This window comes from Paraphaeosphaeria sporulosa, assembly GCF_001642045.1.
Source record: "Paraphaeosphaeria sporulosa strain AP3s5-JAC2a unplaced genomic scaffold CC84scaffold_3, whole genome shotgun sequence".
Taxonomy (NCBI): Eukaryota; Fungi; Ascomycota; class Dothideomycetes; order Pleosporales; family Didymosphaeriaceae; genus Paraphaeosphaeria; species Paraphaeosphaeria sporulosa.
Window position 1 is genome coordinate 1516514 of NW_017253362.1, and position 23929 is coordinate 1540442.

General features: G+C 55.4%; 9 protein-coding genes across 9 annotated transcripts; 7 read left to right on the forward strand and 2 right to left on the reverse strand.

Moving 5' to 3' along the window:
• The first annotated feature begins 145 nt into the window (after positions 1–145).
• Positions 146–2265, forward strand: CC84DRAFT_1257260 (uncharacterized protein). The gene has a single exon (XM_018184717.1). The coding sequence runs from the start codon at positions 493–495 to the stop codon at positions 2023–2025; it is 1533 nt and encodes a 510-aa protein (XP_018038756.1). The 5' UTR covers positions 146–492; the 3' UTR covers positions 2026–2265.
• A 320-nt stretch (positions 2266–2585) lies between these two features.
• CC84DRAFT_1162354 (ribosomal protein L13e) lies at positions 2586–3519 on the forward strand. Its single transcript, XM_018177969.1, has 4 exons — positions 2586–2669; positions 2723–2753; positions 2825–2933; positions 2983–3519. The coding sequence occupies exons 1-4, from the start codon at positions 2617–2619 to the stop codon at positions 3432–3434; spliced, it is 645 nt and encodes a 214-aa protein (XP_018038757.1). The 5' UTR covers positions 2586–2616; the 3' UTR covers positions 3435–3519.
• A 293-nt stretch (positions 3520–3812) lies between these two features.
• Positions 3813–5284, forward strand: CC84DRAFT_1257262 (uncharacterized protein). The gene is made up of 2 exons (XM_018184718.1): positions 3813–4238; positions 4381–5284. The coding sequence occupies exons 1-2, from the start codon at positions 3970–3972 to the stop codon at positions 5081–5083; spliced, it is 972 nt and encodes a 323-aa protein (XP_018038758.1). The 5' UTR covers positions 3813–3969; the 3' UTR covers positions 5084–5284.
• A 179-nt stretch (positions 5285–5463) lies between these two features.
• Positions 5464–7718, reverse strand: CC84DRAFT_1114836 (uncharacterized protein). Its single transcript, XM_018175407.1, has 4 exons — positions 7473–7718; positions 6999–7423; positions 6775–6934; positions 5464–6714 (listed from the first exon to the last, which is right to left on the reverse strand). Exons 1-4 carry the CDS (start codon positions 7701–7703, stop codon positions 5809–5811), a joined length of 1722 nt encoding a protein of 573 aa, XP_018038759.1. The 5' UTR covers positions 7704–7718; the 3' UTR covers positions 5464–5808.
• A 1432-nt stretch (positions 7719–9150) lies between these two features.
• CC84DRAFT_1141075 (uncharacterized protein) lies at positions 9151–10968 on the forward strand. Its single transcript, XM_018176310.1, has 2 exons — positions 9151–10452; positions 10511–10968. The coding sequence occupies exons 1-2, from the start codon at positions 9327–9329 to the stop codon at positions 10864–10866; spliced, it is 1482 nt and encodes a 493-aa protein (XP_018038760.1). The 5' UTR covers positions 9151–9326; the 3' UTR covers positions 10867–10968.
• Positions 10969–11208: 240 nt separating this feature from the next.
• CC84DRAFT_576397 (uncharacterized protein) lies at positions 11209–11629 on the forward strand. Its single transcript, XM_018186731.1, has one exon. The coding sequence runs from the start codon at positions 11283–11285 to the stop codon at positions 11553–11555; it is 273 nt and encodes a 90-aa protein (XP_018038761.1). The 5' UTR covers positions 11209–11282; the 3' UTR covers positions 11556–11629.
• A 339-nt stretch (positions 11630–11968) lies between these two features.
• CC84DRAFT_1087532 (fumble-domain-containing protein) lies at positions 11969–13442 on the reverse strand (the record flags this gene model as incomplete). The annotated part of the gene is made up of 3 exons (XM_018174206.1): positions 11969–12765; positions 12823–13095; positions 13145–13442. 3 exons carry the CDS (start codon positions 13440–13442, stop codon positions 11969–11971), a joined length of 1368 nt encoding a protein of 455 aa, XP_018038762.1.
• A 3434-nt stretch (positions 13443–16876) lies between these two features.
• On the forward strand, positions 16877–18402 carry CC84DRAFT_1141080 (FAD-binding domain-containing protein; the record flags this gene model as incomplete). Its single annotated transcript, XM_018176311.1, has 2 exons — positions 16877–17352; positions 17406–18402. The coding sequence occupies 2 exons, from the start codon at positions 16877–16879 to the stop codon at positions 18400–18402; spliced, it is 1473 nt and encodes a 490-aa protein (XP_018038763.1).
• Positions 18403–21217: 2815 nt separating this feature from the next.
• On the forward strand, positions 21218–22615 carry CC84DRAFT_1239566 (putative phosphatidylserine decarboxylase; the record flags this gene model as incomplete). Its single annotated transcript, XM_018183981.1, has 1 exon — positions 21218–22615. One exon carries the CDS (start codon positions 21218–21220, stop codon positions 22613–22615), a length of 1398 nt encoding a protein of 465 aa, XP_018038764.1.
• Between the last annotated feature and the right edge of the window lie 1314 nt (positions 22616–23929).

Genomic DNA, 23929 nt, shown 5'->3' on the forward strand with positions numbered 1-23929 from the left:
TGCCTGAGCACGCGGGATGCTGCTGGTTACCCTTCGCAACGCAACGGGGCCGTGTCCAAACGAAGCCAGCCCAAAGCGGCAAGGACGAACCACTTTCGTGCCTCGTCTGCCCGCGCCAGCCTCCCGCACCTGCTCCGCCGGTTCACTCCAACTCCTCCTCCACGCCCCGTCGGACACACGCCACACGTCTCGCCATACACTGCGCATTGCCACGTCTGCCTTGACATTGGTCGCATTGTGTGCGCGACTGCGAACCGCCGTCCGGACGCATACCCACATATCGCTGCAGCGCGCGCCCGACGCGACAGCCCCGCTCACCGCCACGGCCCTTGCCCGCCAACGCGCCTTGCTGCCGTCTCCGCATCCCTTCACGTGTCGCGCAAAGCACTGGCAGCCGTCGCATCGCGCACTGTCGAGCCTGCAAACAGCGCGCGTCCCGTCCGCAATTCTGACGTGTCGGTCGCGTCTTGGTCCCGTTCGCGCCTCGGCAGAATGGACTCCCAGGCACCATTGTCGCAGGCCTCCCAGGAGTCTGTACTTATCCCTTCAACGCAGCCGTCCAGGCCTGCGACGCCCGCACTGCCATCTGCCTCGCGCTCTGCATCTCCTATCCCCAAGATGGAGAAGTTTACATCTCCGGCACCTCGCACAACCTCTTCCATGACGCCACCGCCCTCGTCCCAGCTACCAGACACCCGTTCTGTGGTACGGACACCGTCGCCCCCGACACCTGGGCTTTCGTCACCCCCGCCGACCTCAAAGCTGCCGAACCAACCTTCTGCTCTGACCGAGTCCGCCGCCGCTCTCTACACCCCGGAGCAGGTCGACAATGCGTCGACCGAGGAGCTTCGTGCCATGGTCAACGACCTGACTGGCAAGTTGCGCGATGTACGGCTATCAGCTGCACACCACAAACTGCAGTACAACATGGCCGTCATGGAACGTCAGGAGTCGGCAAGCCGGATGGCGGTGGAATTGGCCATGGCTCAGCGTGAGATTGATGTTTTGCAAAAGGCCGAGGAGAAGCGCCGAAACGAGTCGAAGCCGGAGCAGACCTACCAGGAGTCGCCAAACGTTGCTGCCAACGCCATCGTCATGTCTGAGATGAACCGCCAGATTCAGTTGCTGCAGAACGAGAACGAAGAACTGCGAGACTTGTATGACCAGCAGAAACGCTTGACCGAGCATCGGGAGGGGGAACTTGCTGGGCTGATGGAAGAGAACGACCGTTTGAAGTCCAGAATTCGCAAGAACCGCGACCACATTGCACCATACCTGCCGTACCTTGAGCAAATGAACGAGTCACCACGTTCTGCTTTCGGTACCCCGCACGCGACTCCGCGTCACAAGCTCAACCGTGTGTCTGCCCTGTCTGACGAGAGAAGCAGAGGGCAGAGCAATTTCGAGGCACTCCTATTAGCAGACAAGATGCTTAGCCAAGAAACCGCCACAGCACCTTCAACGCCGGCAAGGTCACATGGGCCCCGGTCCCGATTCGGGCACACTCGGGGGGCTCAGTCCATGTCGTCACTCCCTCAGACGCCAAGGGCGCGTGCTGCCCATGTTCCCCTAGAGATCCCACGAACGCCAACCACGTTCTCCGCCATCAACATACCTCAATCGGCACCTCCTGCTCACTACCAACAAGAGAGTGGAGCTGTGAAAGCAGCACACGCTCGACGCGAAAGCAGCAACTCCACCATCACTGCATCCAGTGTGGATGAGGAAGAAGCCTATACCGACAGAGAAGAAGAAGTGACCGAATCCCAGGCCAGCCAACTCGCGACCAGTATGCTCCGCAGGGCACCCTCAGTACCAAAGAGGCCGTCGGCTCCATCCTCACAATCATCAAATCTGGTTCAAAGTAAGATCTTCGGCCAAGTCAAGAAGGGGCACGGCCTGACCCGCTCAGCCGAGCTCGACAAGAAGCGGCAGTTGTCTGAGCACCACGCGAGTCCGACCAAGCGGGGACGGATAGATGGGGGCGGCGTTGGTCTGGGGATCGGCCTCGGTCTGCGGGACTAGGCTGCGTCTAGCAATTTCTTATGAGTGACGATTTGGTATGATGGACAGATGGACTTGGAGTTTGCGTGAATCGATTTTCGCCTTGTATTCTATGCTAAGGCATGTTGGATTGACATGCTTGCCGTGTTGTAATAGTTACAGAGACACCCGACTCTGGTCTTTTGCTTTTTGATGGATACCACTGATTGTACGGCTGCGATGAGAAATGCACGGTAGATAGTAATCAATGTCTATATAGCCACGTTAGCTTTCGTGTGAAAGGCCCGTGTCGTGAGTATGAAACCGGTAGTTAGTGGATATATTGAATAGTCACTCTGAGGCCGCGCATAATCTCTCTGCAATGCAAGAACGCAGAGATGCGATGCAGTCTCGTGCAGATTGGGAACGCGCTGCAGAACTAGAATCATGAAGTTCGCGATCCACCTGTAGTGCAGCCAAGCGGCCAGGACCACCAACGCTAACTAGTGGCTAGCGGGCGGCGAAATAGTTTGGCCGCGCGCCGTAAGCGAATTTTGCCCATCACAGAACTTTGCGATTTCGAACCTCTTGCTCAGCCGTACTAACCACAGGTCGCGACCAACATCTGCAACAATGGCCATCAAGCACAACCAGCAGATCCAGAAGAACCACTTCCACAAGGACTGGTAGGCGCTGCGATTGAAGCTCTTGGGATGCGACGTCGCTAACAGTTCCACAGGCAGCGCTACGTCCGCGTGCACTTCGACCAGGTAAATCCCCTCTCAAACCGCTGAGAGTAGCGGCGCCTGTGTCAGATGAAGATGTTAATCGTTTCGATTAGGCCGGCAAGAAGAAGAGCCGTCGCGATGCCCGCGCCGCCAAGATCACCAAGGTCGCTCCTCGTCCCGTTGACAAGCTGCGACCTGTAGTCCGCTGCCCGACCGTCAAGTGTACGTCCGCATGAGGTGTGGAGGAAGCAATTGGCTAATATGTTTGCAGACAACCGCCGCGTGCGCCCCGGTCGTGGTTTCTCTCTTGCTGAGTTGAAGGCCGCCGGCATCCCCCGCAAGCTCGCACCCACCATTGGTATCTCGGTCGACCCCCGCCGCCAGAACCTGTCCGAGGAGAGCCTCAAGGCCAACGTCGAGCGCCTCCAAGAGTACCGCAAGAAGCTTATCCTCTTCCCCCGCCGCAACGGCAAGACCAAGAGCGGTGACGCCTCCGCTGAGGACGTCAAGGCCGCCAAGAAGGGCGAGACCGTCACCTCCACCAGCTCCGTCTTCCCCATCGTCAACAAGCCCATCTTCGAGGAGGCTTCCATCGGTAGCGTCGAGGCCACCGAGAACGCCTACAGGAAGCTCCGTGACCAGCGCGCTGAGCAGCGCTACGCTGGTGCCAAGGAGAAGCGTGCTAAGGCCAAGGCCGAGGAGGCTGACTCCAAGAAGAAATAGGCGCATCGTTCCAGGACGGCGCAGCGGTATGCTTAACGATGTTTCAAAAACGGTGATCACGGTTTGGCGGTGGATATTCCCAGCATGGGCGGCGTCAATGGTTTGGGGTAGCCTGCTACAGTAGCAGTGAATGATATCTAGTCCTCAATGCAGCCACCATTGCCTCGTGCATGTCAATTCTACGTGTAGTACACGATTCATGATCAGTCTTTTCCACTACTCACGGTCTCTTGCATTACTGGAGCTCTTCGCTTGGATTCGATTATCATATCCGCGCGCATAGGGTATTGAAGCCAAGTTGACGTTGCTCAGGTACACTTCGCGGAAGTGAACTTCTAGTGCGGGGCCCCAAGCTCCACCTTGACCTCAAGCTCCTTCCACCAGCGCGCGGTCCCGATAACAATCGCTCCATGCGCGCCCTCCCCGCCTCTACTGTCTTTTGCAATCCCAAGCCGCACAGCACCAAAGGCACCACCCTTACCTTCTCAAATCAAATCATACGCCCGACCATTCTCACCCGCAACCAAACTCCACAATGCCCGCCGACCCCAATCCCGCAAATGCAAGTATATCGCACCGCACGTACTTCTACCCGCTACCGCACCCACTGCCGCCAGGAACGCCTATTCCGTACTCCGCAGGCCTGCCCTCCCAGAACCCGCTCGACCTTCCCGCAACGCCCGTCGAGCCCACGTCCTCGCTCGTCCTGACCAGCACGACCAAGCAGTTCATCGACGTCCGGGTGTTCAAGCCAATTCTGGAGGAGGACCCGGAGTTGCCTAATGAGGGGGGTCCGAGGGCAAGGTGAGTTGCTATTCCTATCTTTGCACTATTATGCCTGGTGCATGTGGCTAGATGGACAGGACACGTGACACCCAACCTGCATATACTGCATACCCTCCCATACCAAGAAGAAAGAGATGTAGACTAATACGTATGCATGCAGACTCGACTGGGCCTTCGCCGGCACCTCATACTCCGTTCCCATCCCAGACCCATACCCCCACGGCGTCACCGAGCACGCTGCCACCGCATCCCGCCACGCAGAGCACCACCGCGCCTGGCCCGCGCCCATCACCCACGCCACCTGGACCCACTGGCTCGACAGCCGGCATCCCATCTCCTCATCCCCTACCGGCATGCCAAAAGACGAGGGCACTATGTTCCCGCTGAGTGCTACCCAAACGCTGGAGTTCGGCGAAGGGATTAATCCGGCCACAGGGAAGATGTGGGCGTATGAGGAGCTGTGGACAGATGAGGCACCGCGGGCGGCGCCAACGAGGGAGGAAGCAGACCCGCTGGTGTACTCGATTGTGCTGCGGTGCGAGGATGAGGCGCACGATGTGCGGGGCGTGGTAATGCGGCTGGGGAGGTACTGCCAGGGTATCTTGATGAAGGGGGGTTATGTGAGCGTGGAGCGGTGGGAGTGGGTGGTTGAAGATGGGCTGGACAAGGAGGTCGGTGGGTGGAAGCGCAGCGTCCGCATCGGCGACCAGTTTCTCCCGTGCGCCCCCACCTTCACTCCCGCGGTTCTCAGTGTCGGCGGTAAGGTACGGTACTGGGACTACGAGTGGGTTTGTGAGGAGAAGGTCGCGTGGAGGGAAGGTCCGGGTGCTACGGAGGCAGGGGTCAGAGAAAGGCAGGAATGAGGCCTTGGGGCTGGGATGGGGGAGAGATAAGACGTGCAGTCTACTAGGTGCGCGATTCGTTGGAAGCAAAGGGTTGGGTATGGACAGGATCGAAATGGGTTCTTGAATGGGAATAGGAGGGGACGTGTGCGATCTACCTGCCTCTCCGCACTGAACATACCAAGATGACACAAAATAGAGTCGTCAATATACTTCTACTCCAGAAGATTTTCGCGTATCCAGTTCTCTTGTGATCTGCCTGATGAAGCTCATCGCGCACTACAAGTTGCGACCATATGCAGATGTTCGGGTGCTCGCTACCTTATTCACACTCTCACGAACAACGAAAGCACTCCAAAAATCATTGCAACGCAACTACACACCCAGATGCACGCAAACTCCACACACACACTATAGTGATGTTATGCAACGCCTAATCTGCTATTTGAAGCATTTGAATGCGGTACCCACTAAGCAATGTCCTGTTCATCCTGTTCATGTAATCCTCCGTGACCTATTCGTTAAGCTATTTATACGCCATAGCGCCGAACTTTTGTCATTCCAATGCATCGATAAGAAGATGATCAGGCTGGGATTTCAAGTGTCGCCAGCGGAAGGCAGAACGGTCGGTAGAAGACGACCGGGCCGCAAGCAATCAGCAATCGTGTCGATTGCAAGCCCGAAAGATAGTCAGATCACACCCATCGTCCACACCTAGCAGCAACCTCCGTCCAGACATGCCCCCTCTACACCATACCATCCACCTCCATCCCCTCACTCTCATCCCCACCATCTACCTCCTCGCCCTCCCTATTCGCCACATAACTATCGCACTCCCGCGCCGCAAAAAGCGCAAGTTGGTACAGCATCTGCACTTTGTTGCCACCGCTGGGAATCCCCTTCTCCCGCACCATCTCCCGCAGCTTCGTCGCCCGCAGCGCCTCATCCGCGTCCTGCAACCGCTTCAGCAGCACCGCCTTCGCATCGCCCTCCTTCCTGCCGACATAATCGTTCATCTTGCGCGCGCGGCAGAGCATGCGCAGGTCCGCGATGCTGAGCACGCGCCGCGGGTCCGGCGTCTCCTCCGTCACGTTGCGGAAGTGGCGCAGCGCAAAGTCCTGGCGCAGCTTGAAGTTCTTCTCCGCGTCCGCCTTCTTCTTCGCCTTCTCCTGGGCGGCGGCTTCTTTCTTGCGCAGGTACTCCTCCGCCTGGCGCGCCTCGAGCGCCTTCTTGGTCGCCTGCTGCGTCGCCCGCGCGTTGGAGGCTTTCTTCTTTGCGGCTTGCTTCTTTGCTTTCTCGAGGTTGAGGGCGGCCTGGCGCTCCGCGGCCTCGAGCTTGATGCGCTCCTGTTCCGCAGCGGCTGCCTCTTGAGCTTCGCGCTCGGCGTCGCGCTCTGCTTCTTTCTCGGCACGGAAAGCGGCCATCGCGGTGTGGCGGGCGGCTGGGTCGTCGTCGACGTCGCAGGGGATGGTGGCGGTGCCATCGAGCAGGGCGGCATAGCGCGCATGGCAGGCTTTGCCGCTGAAGAGCGAGGTCTTGTTCATACGGCGCATCCACTCTGCGGTCTTCTTGAAGCGCCAGGCGCGGAGGCGCTCGATCTCGTAGGCGATTTCAATCGACGCAATGTCGTAGGCGCGGAGGAGGAGGTGGTCCTGGGTGCTGTCAGATTGGGGTTTCTTTCTTGGAGTATGGGAAAGGGCTGGGGAACGTACATCTTCCATCTTCCACTCGATGATGCCGTTCTCAAGCTCGAAGTCTGCGCGCTGTGCCTGCACGACTTTGATGCGCTGGATGCGGGTGGATACGCTCTTTGAGTCGTACTTGACGCGCTTGGCCTTGAGCAGGCGATCAGCGATCTGCTTGTCGGAGAATCTTGATCCCATCAGTTCCTAATCACATTTCAAGCGCCGTCAAGGCATTTTAGAATGCAACTCACCCCTTCTCTCGCATCACCATCATCAGCTCGTCGTCTGAGTCAAGCTCATGCGACACCTTCTTGTGGTACGCCGGCAACGTGCTGCCCTTCTCGCGATTGATTTTACCGAACGTACCCGCGAGCCGCGATGGACCGGTGTACGCGATACCTACATCGTCTTCGATATGGTAGTTGACGGAGTCATCGGCGGTGACGCGCTGCGCGGAGCGCTCAGCCGCGAGAGTGGTGTGGCGGTAGTGCGCGGGCTGAGTGTTCTTGGAGCGAACGGCGAGGGTGGTTTTGGACCGCTTTGCGCTGCGAGCACCATCGTCGGCGTAGAGATCGTCGTTGGCGGCGTTGGCGCCGATGTAGTCGTCGTAGCCTTGGAGACGCACGGGGGAGCTGTCGCGGACGTAGTCGCCCAAGTCCTGGAAATTCAAGTCCTCCTAGTCGACGTCAGGAGTTGACTGTAATGGTGAATGTGCCTTTGCTTACATCGAAAGTCATAGGGTCGGACAGATGGATCTCATCGTAGTGCGCGACACCAATATCCTCGTCCAGAGCAGCATCGTCGCTAAAGGAGGCCACGGAGTGGTTGTCACCGCCGATGTCGTCATCTTTGATTTTGCTTGTGTTAATAGTGGTTGCTGGGTATACTCGCAGTTGACAAAAACAAAAAAGTGTAAGGGGCAAATCAACTGTGTACCTACCAGATAGGTCAAGCATGAACTCGTTGCCAGGCTGACCGTCGGGCGCCATCTTGTGAGCGTGGTGGATGTCGGTCAATGAATCGTAGTATGTCGTGTGTTCGATTTGGGCGGAAGGTTTTGAGGTGGTCGGCGTTGTTTATCTGCTGCAGGTGACGGCGAGATTTCGGGCGCGGTTGCCGGGTCAGTAAATCGTGGTGAGTGGAATCAAGCTCAACTATAAGTGAAGGCAGAGCAGACTTTGAGGTTCGTAACGTCAGTCAAGTCGACCGTGAAGGCTTTAGAAGGCCAAAGTGAGTGTTCTGAGTTGCACCAAGCTGCGAGGAAGTAGTAAGGCGCGCTCATGATTCAGCGCTCAGCGGCTGTAGTCTCGTGTTGAGCGATAGACCACCGTCTCCATCGATGATTCTTTACATACGATTCGATTTAGAGAGCGTCCACCAACTGCCGTTTCGATGCAATCGTCATGATCGTGCGAGCTATAGAGTTCCTCCATACAACGGCTTGCCCCTTTCAAGGTTTAGCTTGTTAGGCGGTGATGCTCCAAACGACGGTATTCTCCTCATCTATATCACAGTGAGCATGTTGTGCCTTTGATGACCTCCATGAACCAAAAGTGGAAATCTATAGCTGCATTAGTAACGCAAGAAGACATCGGAATGATTGCCCCGCTTCTGGGTAAGTCGAGATGGAAGGACCTTGCGCCGGCCGAGGACGAGTACTCGTGTGTGTCGTGCGGCAACGCAGTATTTCTCCACGGGGAGTTGTCGAAAGCTCGTAGCATCAATATACCTGCATCGAAAGTGGTCAAGAAGTTTATAATTCGAATCTTGTGATGCTCTGATAATCATCCATTTTCATGACCGTACGAGGCACGGGTATGCATGTCGCCGCTCATGATGAATACGTTCCTGTGGAATGATGTCGCAGTATCCGGAAGCACCTTGATACATTTACGGTTCCAAGCTTCCTCAGACTGGCGATAACTGAATTTCAAACGTTGGCGAAATTGATATCTCCGACGTGCTTCGCACCTGTGGCTGGGGAAACCCTCAGTCTCAACTCTCCATCCCCATAGTAGATGTTTCTTCAATTGCCGTCCCAATTCACAAGGTTCGATCGCACTCAGCTCCACAGCAAAGTGAATCACCCTCACCCAGGATACCAACTGCAGGCGGAGAAGCTACTGCCTCAGATTGAACTGGCGTCGACGTACTGGAGGATGCAAAAGGGTTGAAGCCTAGAAATTGGAGTATGCCGCTTTCAAAATCATGAATTTTTATCAGTGCAGTAAGACAGGCGCATGGAAGCACGTGGAATGGAAGGAGACGGACTATGGCGTTCCTCGAGGACATGTGAGGTCAGGAAGTGTGGCTGAGTGTGGCGCTGGCTCCCCACCACATCCCTGCGAGATGACGCAACATGCTAACCTCTCACAAAGGTTAACAACCTGGTTCGCATCCATACGGCGCTGCAAGCGAAGCCCTGCGCCTGGATCGTCATGCGAAGGCGATAACAGCGCAGATCCCCAGATCTCGTCTCTTAGACGTCACAACTACTTTCCTCTATCCTCTAATTTTTGAAAATCAACTATCTCTCCAACGCTTCACTATACCATACCCCACGGCTGTCCACATACACAATGTCACTCTCCTACTTCAACGTCAAAAAGTTCCGCCGCCAATCCAAGCAGGCGGAACCAACAGAAGAAACTGTCGAAAAGGCCGTCGATGCCGCAGTCGGAAAGCCTGCGTCACCACCCGCGCCCGCCGTGAGCACGCCCAGCGAAGAGCCCGCCGCCTCGCCCGTCCTCGACGAAGAAGACGAGAAGTTCATGGCGCGTTTAGCTGCCATCGCACAGGAGCCGGAGGGCGAGCGCCCGCCGCTGCCCACGCGCCCAGCCGAAGTGGTTGAGAATGGTGAGAAGAAGGAGGGAAGGGATGCCCAAGAGGCGCTAATGGACGGCGCAGACAAGGTGCCGCTCCCCATGAGTCCGCCCGAGGTCACCGTGTCGGATGCCGACAAGCAGGGCCTGGGTAGGAAGAAGAGCGTCATGGGATACTTTGCACTGGCCCAGTCACGCTTCAAGAAGGCGACCGAGAAGAAAGACGCGGATGGTAAGGCCAAGGAGAAAGACCAGAAGAAGGCCGCCACCATCACGCCCAAGGATAAGCAAAGAGCCGCCGACGATCTCCTCTCTGCCGCTGAGTCCGCCAAGACCGAAGAGCAAAAAGAGAAGGAGAAGGAGCAACAAGACCTCACCGCTATCCTTGACGACCTCAACCTCTCCGCCGTTAACAACCGCGTCTTCTCCTTCAGCAAAGAGTCCGAGGAGCTCTTCGGAAAGTTCACCCTCGTCCTCAAGGACATCGTCAACGGCGTTCCAACTGCCTACGATGACCTCGAGAAGCTCTTCACAGAGTACGACGCCAACCTCAAGAAGATGTACGGCAACCTCCCGCCCTTCCTGCAGAACATGGTCAAGAGTCTGCCCGCCAAGATGACGGCCGCCCTCGGCCCCGAGATCCTCGCCGCAACCGCCGAGAAACCCGGCTTCGACGCAAAGCAGAAGCAGACCTGGCAAGACGGCGCGAAAAGCTACGCCAAGAAGAAGGCGAAGCAGAAGGCGAAGATCCCTAGTCTGAAGAGCCTGCTGTCAGCCGAAGGCGCGGTAGCCACCATGCTCCGCAGCATCCTGAACTTCCTCAAGCTGCGCTTCCCTGCCATCCTAACCGGCACAAACATCCTCATGAGTCTGGCCGTGTGCCGTAAGTCCCTTCACCCACCTGCCCACCCCAAACTACAGCCTTGACTAACCATCCACAGTCCTCCTCTTCGTCTTCTGGTACTGCCACAAGCGCGGTCGCGAAACCCGCCTCGAGAAGCAAGAGCGCGAGAAGAACAACCTCACCGCCGAAGGCCCTGAAGGTGGTGATTCCGCCCTTGCCAGCAGTGCCTCTTCTATCGCCTCGGACGCAGACTCCATCTTCGCTTCCAACGCTAATCTCCGCGGCCACGGTAACGGCGAGTCGAGCAGGCAGGGCGCGCTGCAGGAGGAGACGCAGCCGCCGCTCGTGATCTCGGATGAGCGTGGGCAGGGGCTGGAGCAGGAGAAGCCGCGCGCGACGGTAGCGGATCTGCCCAGTGTGAAGGATTTGCCTGATCCGGCGGTCGCGAGGTAAGGAGGGTGGATGTGGCGGTTTGATTTGGTTTCAGAATGATATCCCTTTTTGTTAGTAGCGATTTTAATGTGTAATGAGTATATCAATGATCACCATGTTCTGTATCATCTGTTAGCGTTGCCAGTGCTTGTTCAATCTTTCTTCATGGGTATGAGCGGTTTCTGGAGTATATACGACTTGAATGACTATCTAGGAGGAATGTTGTCATCAACCTACATGTCCTTGCGCACAGCTACATGTGCGAAGCCACGTGGGAAATAAGTTTCAGTTGTAACGTTAGTAGCGCCTAATCCACTTGTTGAGGTTGTGCTTGAATTATCAGGCTAACATTGTTCAGGGCTGTGTGTAGTGAGCCACTGTCACATGTTCGCAATATTGTGGGGCGGAAAAGAGGCAAAAGTCTTTCGTGGAGGGCAATGGTAAGGGCAGGGGTACTCCACGCAGCTATCCGATGTTTTCTGGTAGATTGTCACTCATGCAATGTCCTGTATACCTTCCTCTACGCCGGACGCATGCTCTCCATCTGCTCATCCTCGCTGCCTTGCGCCTCAATCTTTTCACCGATCGCCGGCTGGGCAGATTGTGGCTCCTGTTGTTCATTAGCACGCAATCGGTTCATGATGTATCACTTAAGACACCCACTCGAAGTGCTTCTTAAACCTAAGTGGAAAAATGTCTCCCCATGGTGATGTGATGGTAATGATATAGGAGGGATATGGATCATCAACCAATGGTTCCGGATACTGATGGAGTTCATTCATACCAAGATAATCATCACGTGACGCAAATTTCCTGGGAACGTGCTCATGTCATCCCTGGCTATGCGGCATCGCATTGAAATTGAATTACTACTCATAGTAGCTCAAGCAAATCCATGCGTGAAAAATAGGATCCGGACCGCCGAGAATGCTATCGTGACATGACGGTTCTCCCGTGCCCACGAGATGGCAGGCGCACACATTCCGCCGCTCCTTCCTCTTGACGACCACAAGCTCCATCACTCAATCCAGAGTGACTCACACCATCAAGCCAACAGAATATTGGTATCGTGCTCTGTCTATTCTACACATATCCCCTACAACTGCGCCATCCAACGCAACCCTCACCTCCCCTCAAAGCTCCCCCTCCTCCCCCAATTCCTCGGTTGCCTCTTCAAGAACGCCCCCACGGCCCCAAGATACCCCTCATGCCTTAAGAAATACGCCTGCTTGCTGCCCTTCGACCAAAATCTAATCGCATAACTTAGCGTGTGCATCGTCTGCGCATGACCCCCGATGAACGACCCGCCAAAGTATATCTTCTCGAGATTGTGCTTCTCGGCGTGGAGATAGGCGATCTGCCCGATGTTGTTTGACACGGCGTACAGGAGGGAGCGGGAGATATCTTCGGGGCGGAACTTGGCGGGCGGGTGTGGCAGCTCCGAGGAGCCCGCGACGTGGTCGTGCTCGGAGTAGTGCGAGGAGGCGCCGTTGCCGCAGCCGTCTTCGGCTTCGTCCTCAGCGGCGCGCTTCATCTTGTAGACTTTGCCGAAGGAGGAGGCAATGTGCGTGCTCTTGAGGCCGATCTTGTTGTACCCTGCGCCGTAGATGTCGCCAACGAGGAGGTCGACCGTCGAGTTGTCGCCTTTTTCGGCGAGCTTGAGCATGTCATCGAAGTTGCGCGCGCCTGTCAGCAGGGACAGCAGGCCCCAGAGGGTTCCGCCGCCGAGCGATGTGCCGCCAATACGCTCATACTGCCGCGGCCCCGAGACCTTGACCATGGAGACGCCGGAGCCGATGTTGACGAGGAGGTAGGGGTATATGGAGGGCGGTTGCGGCGGGTACGGTATGAAGTCCATCGGGGACTCTTCGCGGTAGGTAAAGACCTCGTCTGGGATCTCTGTGATGAAGAAGTCGAGACCTATGGCAGATGTGGGTTAGCCGGCTGCAGGCTCTCTGCTCGAATCACACGCCGCACCTATTATCAGACACTCCATCTCATCCTCCCGTATGACTTCTACGCCCAGCGCCTCCCGTATCTTGTCGTAGAACTTGAAGGCGCCGCCGCCCGTCGCCATAACGCAGAGCTCTTCGGGGCCGGAGCCATTCTGCCGCCGGTAGTCGGCTTGCAGCTTGTGCATGAACTCGATGCATGAGTCTATCCTATCCGTCTCGAACTTGAGGAAGTTGAGTCGGCCGCCCAGGGAGTCTTCGGGTTCGCGCGAGAAGTAGACGAGCTTGGCCAGGGAGCCTCCGATCTGGGGTCGCGTTAGCGGGGTCCCGAGGTAAAGTCAAGGGACGTCTTGCATCAACGGCGATATGGCTGACCACGGCCGTGTGGTTTGGCAGGCGGATGTCGCGCGGGTCGTGCTCGTAGTCGTCGCTCCGGGGCGTGGTCGGCTCGTCGCTGACGATGAAGGCACCCTGCACGTTGATGCGCACAGTGCCGGGGTGCAGGATAGTCTCGTGTATGTCGGATTGCGCTGTGGTGCGTCGCGGGCGCGTCGGTACATCAGACGGGCTATATGCTGCGGGTGTACTCGCAGCACGCCCGGGTTCGCCCGCCGTGGGGTCCGGGAGGGTGGTGGAGGGCGACATGGATGCGCGGGGGCTTGGCTGCAGCCTCGCCCTCTTTGTGCCACGACGGTGCAGGCCGCTCAATCGACGCCGGACTCGGTGCGCCTGCGATGCAAAGTATGAGGTGGGCAGGAAAGGGGTGTTGAGCGACGTCGCGGAGGGCGGAGAAGACGTCCCTACAGCTTCCATTTGCCCGCTTTGTCAGAGGATTTCTTGCTGGGGGAAACGTGATGGAGCGTTCTGCGAAGAATGGATCCTGTAACCGAGCCGACGGAGGGCAACATCAGACTTGACGGCGACGAGTACTCTTCAGCTTCAGAGGACCGTGACGGCGGAGACATGGCTTTTACAAGTCGCATCATGTCCCGGCCGCCGCTAGTCCGGCGTGGAGCTGATGGATAGCTCGGTAACCGTGGTGCGGTGGTGGTGGTGGTGCGCGCTGCACCTCGGGTCAGAATCTGGGGTACCGCGGCGCGTTTTCCGGCCGAGAGGCGGCATGAGCAGAGCAGCATATTGATGGGCAACTGTCAAAGAGAAGGTGCGTACAAGTGACAGACTTTGACAGCTCGCAGCCGGCGCGTGTGCATGTCGTCATTGCAGAAGCAAATTTCCGATTAGGAAGGAGCTCACGTGCGTGCAAATTGGCCATTCCAAACATCTTGATATCGTACAATGTGAGCGAAGCACTATTCGACATCTCCTCCCATGGTTCGTCGCAGCATCAGAACCTCATGCTTTGTGACGAAGACGCTGCTGCGTGCTGCGTGGGCGTCCGCTGCATCTCCCAATCCAAGGTCATCTAGCGCATCAACCAAGTCTCGCACCTTTGCACACTCTCACTCGCCCGAAATCGCCATCTAGAACACTCGCTTGATCCCGACCGAATTCATGTAAGCGATGCAACGATAGCACGGCCGGTTTGCCAGCACCGAGGGCTCCGGCCCAGTGCCTTGTGATGCGATGTTTGCTCCAGAGGGTCGACCTAGGGCCAGAGTTGAGAAGCTCCTCGTGCAGTGAGCCTGTCGCTTGTTTTGCTGTGGTCGTCTCCGGAAGCTCAAGCTTAGCCAGGGCTCGGACCGCTCTTCGCTGATGACTGCCATCCAAGTTGCGCCACATACAGATCCGCTCCATTTAGACGGGGTGCTTTTTGCGATTAACAGTCGATGGCTTCTTCTTGCCGGTGCGACCCTTGGGTACCAGCACAGGATTTGACTTTGGGTGGGCACTGGCTGAACACGGCTTCTTCTGTTTCTATTGGATTGTTCACAGCTGCAGCTAATGGATCAAAACCAACCCTACATTATGATGTTTGACTGAACATGTAGTCATGCCGGTTGCGTGGGGTGCACCGATCGTAATGGTAGTATCGCCTAAGGAACAAACAAACGGGAGCAATGGCAGGGAGCCATAAGAGTCTCCTGCGCCGACAATTTACGCGCATACTGTCGGCGGTGTTGTTTCTGATGTCGATGACTCTCGTGATGATTTTCCTCCTGTTGGCGGTTCTTCTGATTCTTTCTCGGTGTTTCTTCATACTGTCCTCCATAGGCGCGTGAAACACATGACCTCGCGTCAGATCCGGCGCCACGTTCAGAAATGTCTGATTGAGATGCAGCGCCTTCAAATCGCCACTCTTGAACCGGTCGACCGAGACGTTGTTCCGTGGACTGGGCGAGCGCCGTTTTGCAGATGGTCTCGACGTAGGTTTTGATGGCGTCCCGTCGTAGTCGAGTTTTTCGTTACGATATCTTAAAGTACAGTTTTTGAGAGGAAACGTTTGTGGAGGCCAGGGTGGTGGAAGTCGAGAATGCAGAGTGGATGGCCATCATCTCAAAATGCATAGACAGCGGCGTGTTAACAAGTTTACCGCCGCCCACGGCCTCGAGCGGCGTAAAGGTCGTGACCTCCTCACTTGCATTCTTTAAATCTCGCGTGTGCTTATGCTTTTTCTTTAGCTCAGCAAGGGCCGCCGGGTTCAAGGAGCGGACAGGTAGGACGCCAGTCTTCAAAGCGCCACCATTGAAGCCAGCGCGATGATCGTTGAAGCCCTGTCCGATCACTTTGCCGCCGCGCACAATGATACATCCATGGTGTTAGCGAAGCGCATACTGGGCAGCCGCCTCAGGCCATAGGTTCTGGTAGTAGTCAGTCTTCATGTTAATGGTTCTGGATTTCGAATTGGAGCTGGGTAGGTGGCAGTTGTCAGTGCAAACACTGTAGAATTGGGTAAGCAAAGTTGATATTTAGCGGTTTCGCTGCTGATGGAGTGATGTTCTTTGGATAGCGTTGGCTTTCTGTAGTGCGCAAGGTTCGATGCATGTCGTGGTGGTCAATCGACTCATTCCTTCTAGATTTGGCTAGTGTCTTGGCAGAGGCTCAATTGCGACGTCGCTCCGTCATTCACAGCGCGTTGCTACTTTCTCTTACTCAAGACACATCCAGTACGTCCATAGCGCTTCGATGTCATACTCGGTATGCCATTCCACGCACATGCCATAGCTTGCATCATTAGCTTCCTGAATTATCGTGATAAGCCATCGAAAATACGAGACGCACGCAGTAAGCCGAGCTATCCCTGGTCGCCAGGTCTGGATGCTGCGCGTTTATCTTTGGGCACATGCGGCTTTCAATGTTCCCCTGGGAATGTGTATATCATAGGTACTTGTGGTACCGCCCTACTGGGTAAAAAGCCACCGGGCCTACAGCAAATCCACACACTTGGTTCATGTGTAGCATTGATACATTGAAGCGCCTCAGTATACCGCTTCCTCCTTCAGGACGAAAGGAACTTGAAGCGCAGTCTGGAATACCGAAAAACTAGACGGCTCCCCATCGCCCGGTGAGTTTCGTTCGGATCTTGTGTATCGAAAGAACGAAAGTCGAATTCGGATTGTACGAAGTGCGATTCGGTGGGTACACCTTTGACAGGGTGACCCGACTCTTTTTCCGGAGGAACACAACCTTCCCGCAATGCCGTGCCGATATTACCGTCTACCCGGGTGCGCTTGTGGCTTTTGTACTCCAGCCACATATCTCGGTATCCAACGACCAATAGCAGACAGATGCTATACGAGGCCACAATTAGATTCAGCACTCAATCGTGGGGACAATGTTAACCTTCTAGAACCCCATGTAGAAGTGAGTTGTATTCGATGTCAGAGGTCTTTCGTGAATTCTTTCTTTATCCGCTATCACACGTTTTTCATTTCGCCTATCATATTGGTTCATATACACAGAGAGGATCGATGACATTCGTATAGCAATTTTTATCTGCGTATGTCACGGGTGCCGTACGAAATTCCTGGCAGATGCATTGCAACATGCCGCCTTCTCCTGCCGTGCAATACTAACAGCGGCGAGGCTTTGAGTACATTGAACATGTACTTATAGCCGCGCCACACGCTCTTCAGACACTGCCTAGCTTCCAAGCCGTCGACCAGCCGTAAAGGAACACCATGGCCTACCATATACTCCTGCTTGCCTCTTTGGGCATATGGCTCTCCAACGCCAGTCCGGCCACCATCTCCAAGCGTGCCGCCCTCGACGACTGCCTCAAAACTGCGTCTGTCCCGACACTCGCCTCTGGCTCCGCTGACTACACCCAATCGTTGAAACCGTTCAACCTGAGAGTAACATTCAAACCAGCGGCTTACGCTGTACCGGCCACCGTGAAACATGTCCAAGATGCTGTTGCTTGCGGAGCCAAGAACAGTGTCCAGGTCACTGCTAAATCTGGCGGACACAGCTACGGCTCGCACGGTCTTGGCGGCGAAGACGGCCATCTGATCGTGGACATGCGGAACTTTGCAAGCGTCACCGTTGACCAGACGGCGCAGACGGCAGTGATTGGGACTGGCGGAAGGCTGGGGGATGTGGCTACAGCACTTTACAGCCAAGGAAAGCAGGCTATTAGCCATGGAACATGCCCTGGGTACGCACATAGCTTCTGGGCATATATCAAAACTGATCCTAATGTATCTGCAGTGTGGGCGTCGGCGGCCTCTCCCTTCACGGTGGCTATGGCCTCATCTCTCGCCTCAAAGGACTAACGCTGGACAACATCCTCTCCGCCGACGTCGTCCTCGCAAACAGCACGCTCGTTACCGCCTCGCCAACCCAGAACGCCGACCTCTTCTGGGCGCTGCGAGGTGCAGGCGCCGCCTTTGGGATCGTCACAAACTTCAAGTTCAGGACATTTACCGCCCCTGAGAGCAACATCGTCTTCAACTACTACTTCTCGCCCTCATCCGCGACGGCGCTTGCGACGGCGCTCACCGCCCTTCAAGATTTCACTCGCAACTCGCAGCCACCGGAGCTCAACATGCGCCTCTTCCTGTCTGGCTTCACCACCTTCTCCGGCGTCTACTATGGCACGCGCGCCGACTACGACAAGCTTATGAACCCGCTGCTCTCTAAGATGGGCATATCCAGCGGCAGTGTGAGCACCAACACGTGGCTCAACACCCTCACGTCCTTCTCCAACGGGCCGCTCAAGCAAGTCACGCCCTACGACACGCACGAGAACTTCTTCGCCAAGTCGCTCATGCCCGAGTACCTGTCCCCCGCCGCCATCACCGCCCTCTCCAACTACTGGAGCGCGAACGCACGCTCAAACTCCCGCTCATGGTACCTCTTGTTCGACTGCCACGGCGGCAAGGGCTCCGCCATCTCCAACGTCAGCGCCGACGCGACCGCCTACGCGCACCGCAACGCGACGTTCAAGATGCAGTTCTACGACCGCATATACAACGGCAACTACGACAGCTCGTGGTTCGGGTTTTTGAACGGCTGGATCAAGGCGATCAGCGATGCGAGCCCAGGAGTCAATTTTGGCATGTACATCAACTATGCGGATACGAGCTTGACTAAGGACGAGGCGCATAGCCATTACTGGCTCGGAAACTATGAGAAGCTTACGAAGCTAAAGGCGGTGTGGGATCCAACGAAGGTGTTTGAAGGGCCGCAGTTGGTGGGGAGTTGAAGGGTGCGGTGATGGATGAGAATGGGTGGGTGGGATTTACATGCATGCATAATAGACTATCGGTGGGGCTCTAAGCTGTAAAACGACGCTGTTGTGAACGTGTTCTCTTCTTTCGGGTCGCGTTCATCACGAGAGGTGTTAGTAGAGGCGAAAATCGTTGAGGTGCCGGTGCCTAGCGGCGCGCACAAAGGCTTCCGCTATCGAAGTGTATGCTCGTCTGCGGGTTGTCGTTAGAAATAAGGTGCACCGATGTGCGTGGCTCACTGCAACCCAGCGTAGACAATCCCCTTCTGAGCGTAGACAGTCTTCTTCCTCGGCTCCATGCCACGGCATGAATGTAAGTGAAAAAGGGCGGGCCCATATGTCCCGCGCGAGCCTAAAAGTCGCGCACATTCAGAAGATTTGATTGTCGCGTGTTACCGCGCTATATAATTATCATACGAATGGTCGACCCCAGTAGCACATCTCGAACCGTGTTACGGGCTCGAGGCGTGCTGTGGAGGGATTCCTCAACGCGATCGAGCCAAACATCACCCGGTGAGACAGAGGCTGTAAGAGATGGGTGTCGAACGGTAGATAATTGCTGACTCTGGCTGACCAGACAAACCCCCTAGGAAGCCAACCTAATCGCGGAGTGGACGTCCCTAGGGTTCCCAATTTGCCTTCAAGCTAGAAAGCCCTTGGCAGAGAGAAAATAAGTGAGGCCGGGAGATAGTAGTGCTCTTATAGAGCAGGCGGTTGCCTGCCTAGGCCCTAAATCCGACGTTTGCATGGTCCGTGCCCACTCGCTGCGGCGAGGGTGAAGGTCGAGCGCGCGACCGCAGTCTCTTGAAAGAGCAGTTTGAAGCATTGGGCGGTTTTCCTGTGCGCTAGATTGTCGCTTGAAAAGATACGTCTCTACACACAGAGGTTACGAGCGCTACGTAGCACCACTCTCACTGAGGCTCGAGAGACGACAACCTCACTTGGCACAACCATGACGGCGACCCGGACGGCGGTACAGACCAACTGAGGTCTCCACACGGCGGCCCCGTGTGTTCGCTCTTGCCTGCTCCGGCCGTTCCTCCAAGGTCGGATTTCGAGAGCAAGACGCGTTCTGCGGCGCTGAAGAAGATCTGGTGGGTCTCCTTTTTTGACAATGTCCAGGCTTGTGATTAACTCATCTTCGACCGGTCTCCTCGAGCACAATTCCTCCCCTTAGTCACTCTCTTCCCCTATGCCCCTTCCTAACCGGATGTCAGACACGCGCAAATGATCGAATAGCCACCTGCTTCATGACTTACGCCTCAAAGTCCTCGTCCGACATGCATTCCAGACTATAGATTCAGCTAGTGGATCCTAAAGGCGAGGCCATAATTCGGTGAAAACTTACCACTGCATGCACAACTCTCGGTATCGCGCGCTTGCTCTCTTTCGCCTTGTTTTATTAGGCTTGAACAAGCAGAGAGCCGAGTGCGTCACATACAATCTCACATTCTGCATATACGGTTCCTGGAGACTGTGGATCCGGTTAATTCGACGGCCGAGTGCTCTGCCCCGCTCGAAGACTTACTCCTCGAGTTGTTTGTGTAGTGAAACGATATCCAGAGGCAGCTGTACGGGTCCTGCCACGGTACTGAGGCGAACCAATTGCGGTGTCGTGTTTATGCTCGGGTGCTAGAGAACGTAGTCCAGGTTGAGTGACGAGGTGGGCGGTATCTGGTCGTGAGCGGTTTCTGGGACACACACTCATTCACGTGATTTACTGTACGCGAAGCACTGTAAAGAGAAGGTACTTTGCTGTTTACTAAAACAATACGATCTATGGTTGAGGATGACATTTCTACGCCGCCTCATGGAGCGCAGTATCATAATACAGAAGTGAACGTAGAGCTTGCACTGTTGCAGCCTGTGAGCGCGTAATGTTCAAAGGTTATCACCCGTATTGTATTCGTGCCCCGGTGAATGCGAAAGAATGCTACTATCGCGGCCGGCGGTCTCAAGCTCTTACAAGAATACAGGGAGGCAACCTGCGGTACTCTTTGTGTCAGTATCAGCAATAGCTTGGAACTTCTTGGGTTTTGTTGGTCTTTGGCTACTTTCACAGTAAGATAGCTCGGCCCTCGTACGAAAAGAGGGAAGTCACACGCAGCAGATACTGTTGCGTTGGACTAGTCACGTACGCGAAAGCTATCGTTGCGCCACCAAGTCTAGAAAGTAGCTGAAAGGAAAGCTGTGTTGATCTAGATGTTCTCCGCGGCGGGGCTGGATTATGTTCTGAGTGTGGAATACGAGCTGAAATGCATGTCCATTTGACCAATCGCATTCAGGTGGCATGAACTCCGTTCAATCAACTGCATATGCAAGCGAATATACAGATCGTGCTAACCTCATCGGGAACAATTATAGTGATATATGCAGCCTTGTCGTCCATGTGGTTCAGTATGCGTTCTTTGAGCTGACTGCAGTACTTCTATGGTTCTAGACTACTGGCTGAAGTCTTCACACCCTTTCAACTAACTGCGGGTCTGAGGCTTGCTGAAATGCACAAGTAGCGTGGAATTAATGGCGAGCTGATGCAGGACTGAAATCGTCTCTTCTTATCTTAACTCTGCAGATGAAAGAACATCAGTACATGGGCAGTTCAGCTCCACCAGGCATTAGATCAGCATGCATGAAACGCTGTCTATAACATCGTGCCCCCTCGGAAATCTCTACCAGAATATGTATCAAAGTCATTGCTGTTAGTTGTTAGTTTCCAGAAGACATAGTCATTGATCGATCCTTCACCCAGCTTCGGAAATCGTCATCAGTCACAAACCGCAGTACCACCACCATGGCGCCCATCACATCCCCATCCGGCCGTGGTCCCCTCGAAACAACCGGCCGCAATCTAATGAATCCTCACCACGACGGCATCATCCAGATGGGCTTCTGGGTCCCTAATCGCGCATATGCAACCGTAATGCACGTCTACCCTCTCCGCGCCGAGATCTCCTCCCGCCGGGACGGCAACACGCCACTGACTCTTCACCCCACCGTCCAAGCCTTCAAGACCTGGGTTGAAGCAAATAGCGTCTACCGCATGTGGATCAACTCCATGATCGCGCAGGCCAACGACTACGTCCTGACCTGTGGTATCCAAAACGACATAGGGATCCTGAAAGACGGAGATGGGCTTTGGATCCCAGGATTCGACTGGTTCTTCGAGGCGTTGAGCCTGATTATCCAGACGTCGCCGTCGTTCAACACGACGGTCCAAGTCGGCACGCCGATGAATGCGTTTCTGGCCGTCGGAATGGGGACGCCCGCCGGCGCCGCACTATTCCACGACGCAGCGTTCAATGCGCAGTTCAAGAAGGTGCTTGATGCGTGGAACACCTTTCTCAAGAGCGAGGCTTCGCTCGACAAACTCGACATCGCCGACCCGGAGAAACGCGGGTCCTGGATCTCGAAGAAAGCGTTCGACGCAGGTGTCTGGAACGAAATGCAGTACGACGCCAGCAAGCCGGGCTACGGCTTCGACTCGTGGAATTCCTTCTTCATCCGGCCTTTCGTGCAGGATGCGCGCCCGTTCCAAGGCGACGCGACACAAGTCGTTAATCTGGGCTGCGAGTCGACACCCTGGTCCTACGTGGATAATGTCAGCGCCGCGGACTCACAATTTTGGGTCAAGGACGTGGAGTACTCGCTCCCCGATCTGTTCGGTGGGCGGAAAGACATCGCGGGTCTCTTTGAGGGTGGACAGGTATACCAGGGCTTCCTATCCGCCACGCATTACCATCGGTGGAACGCGCCGGTGGAGGGAAAATTGATCGAGACGTGGGTGCAGCCTGGGACGTACTTCGCGCAAAGACCGTCACAGGGCGAGGATACGGGGACCTGGGAGGGTACGGAGAGTCAGCCGTACCTCGGGCACGTAGCTACGCGGGCTATTTTCTTGTTTGAGCATGCCACCATCGGCTTCGTCGCTATGGTTTGTATAGGTATGGTTGAGGTGTCGACATGTAAGATTGCGGAGGAGTATAATACTGAGGGGAAAATTTCGCCGATGAAGATTGAGAGGGCAGCTGAGATTGGACACTTTGAGTTTGGGGGGTCGACGCATGTTATGGTTTTCCAGCGGGGCAAGGTGAAGCTGGCGGATTGGGCGGTGAATGCGAAGATGCACCAGTCTGATCCGAAGCCGATTCCGATGGGGAGTGTTATTGCGACGGCGATAACAGCTCCATAAGAACGATCCTGTTTTGGCTGTAAGAGTCTTCAACGAAGATAAGGATTCGGTATGTCCCTACGAACCTCTTTCCCGCTTCTATCTCCCCTCTGCCATCCTTCTCCAGCCTTCTTAGTAGTAGTCTGCACAAACGGCCGGATTATCCAAATCTATCAAATCAACGACCGCCACTTTAGGCAACAGATCCACATATAGATATTATGAGTCAGTATCGTCTCGTCGCCACCGTCTCCGATGTTATTTGTGTACTCCTGCCTTATTCCACTGAGATGTTCTGTAGGATTTTCGGGGTCCCCAGCTCACTCAGTAATCCCGTGCCATTCCCGCCATTTGGCCCACCAGGCTGTGTCCTAGGGCCTGGCAGATTCGGTCCGTCGATGTGTGTGAGGCGCGTAGGGGAACCGAGTTTCTGCCATTCCATGAAAGCTTGTCGAGCCAGGGGTGGTGCAGATGAAAGAGGGTATCGCCGGGAAGAGGGTCCCGTCGAGCATCTATATGCCAATTAGCAAGGCACCAGATTGCCACGACTTGCCCAGTTACGCAGAAACAGACGAAAGAACAAACATCATATTCCTCCAACAGCCTGGTGCCCCCGCCAGATGCGGAAACTGGCTCCAGCAGTCCCATGCCGAGGTGTATTTTGCCATCACACTACACCTGTCAATATTGGCATGATTAATAGTCTTCAACGCGCTCGGATCGTGGATGCGCATAAGGCCATGGTCTAGCGTTGATACGTCTGCCAGCCAGCGTAGGGTGAGGCTGACGAACTGCCGTCTTTGACGAGAAAGTACATGCCGCCTGTGCCGTTGCTGCCGAAGTATTGGCTGTCCCACATGTCGGTACCGTACATGCGGCTGATGGCGGCGAGCTCTTCCCAGTAGCTGGGAAAGTCAGTGGGCTGTGGTCATTCGGCTGGTATGACTGTTTCTGTCTCTAGAGACATGGTCCTCACGGCATACGACCGGAACATCCGCATTCGGACCTAATAATTGTTTCATGGCGGTTAGGAGGTAGCGGCGGCGGGGCAGAACGGCGCCGACGCCGTGTACGGTAGCAGACTGGACGACGTGTGATCTTCTCTTCTCCAATCCAGCGATTCATTTTGAACTCTGCGCGGAAACTGCATTGGATGATGGTCAAGTACACTTGCTTTCAGTGAGCTGTGGGCATCTGGTGACCTTGATTGAGCGATTCGTTTCGGATACTTTGTCGGCTTTGGCCAATTTGGGATCATATCCAAGAACCAATACGGTAGTGTCACCTATAATAAGAATTCTCGCACGCACCGTAATGACTGAGCCATTTGTAAGT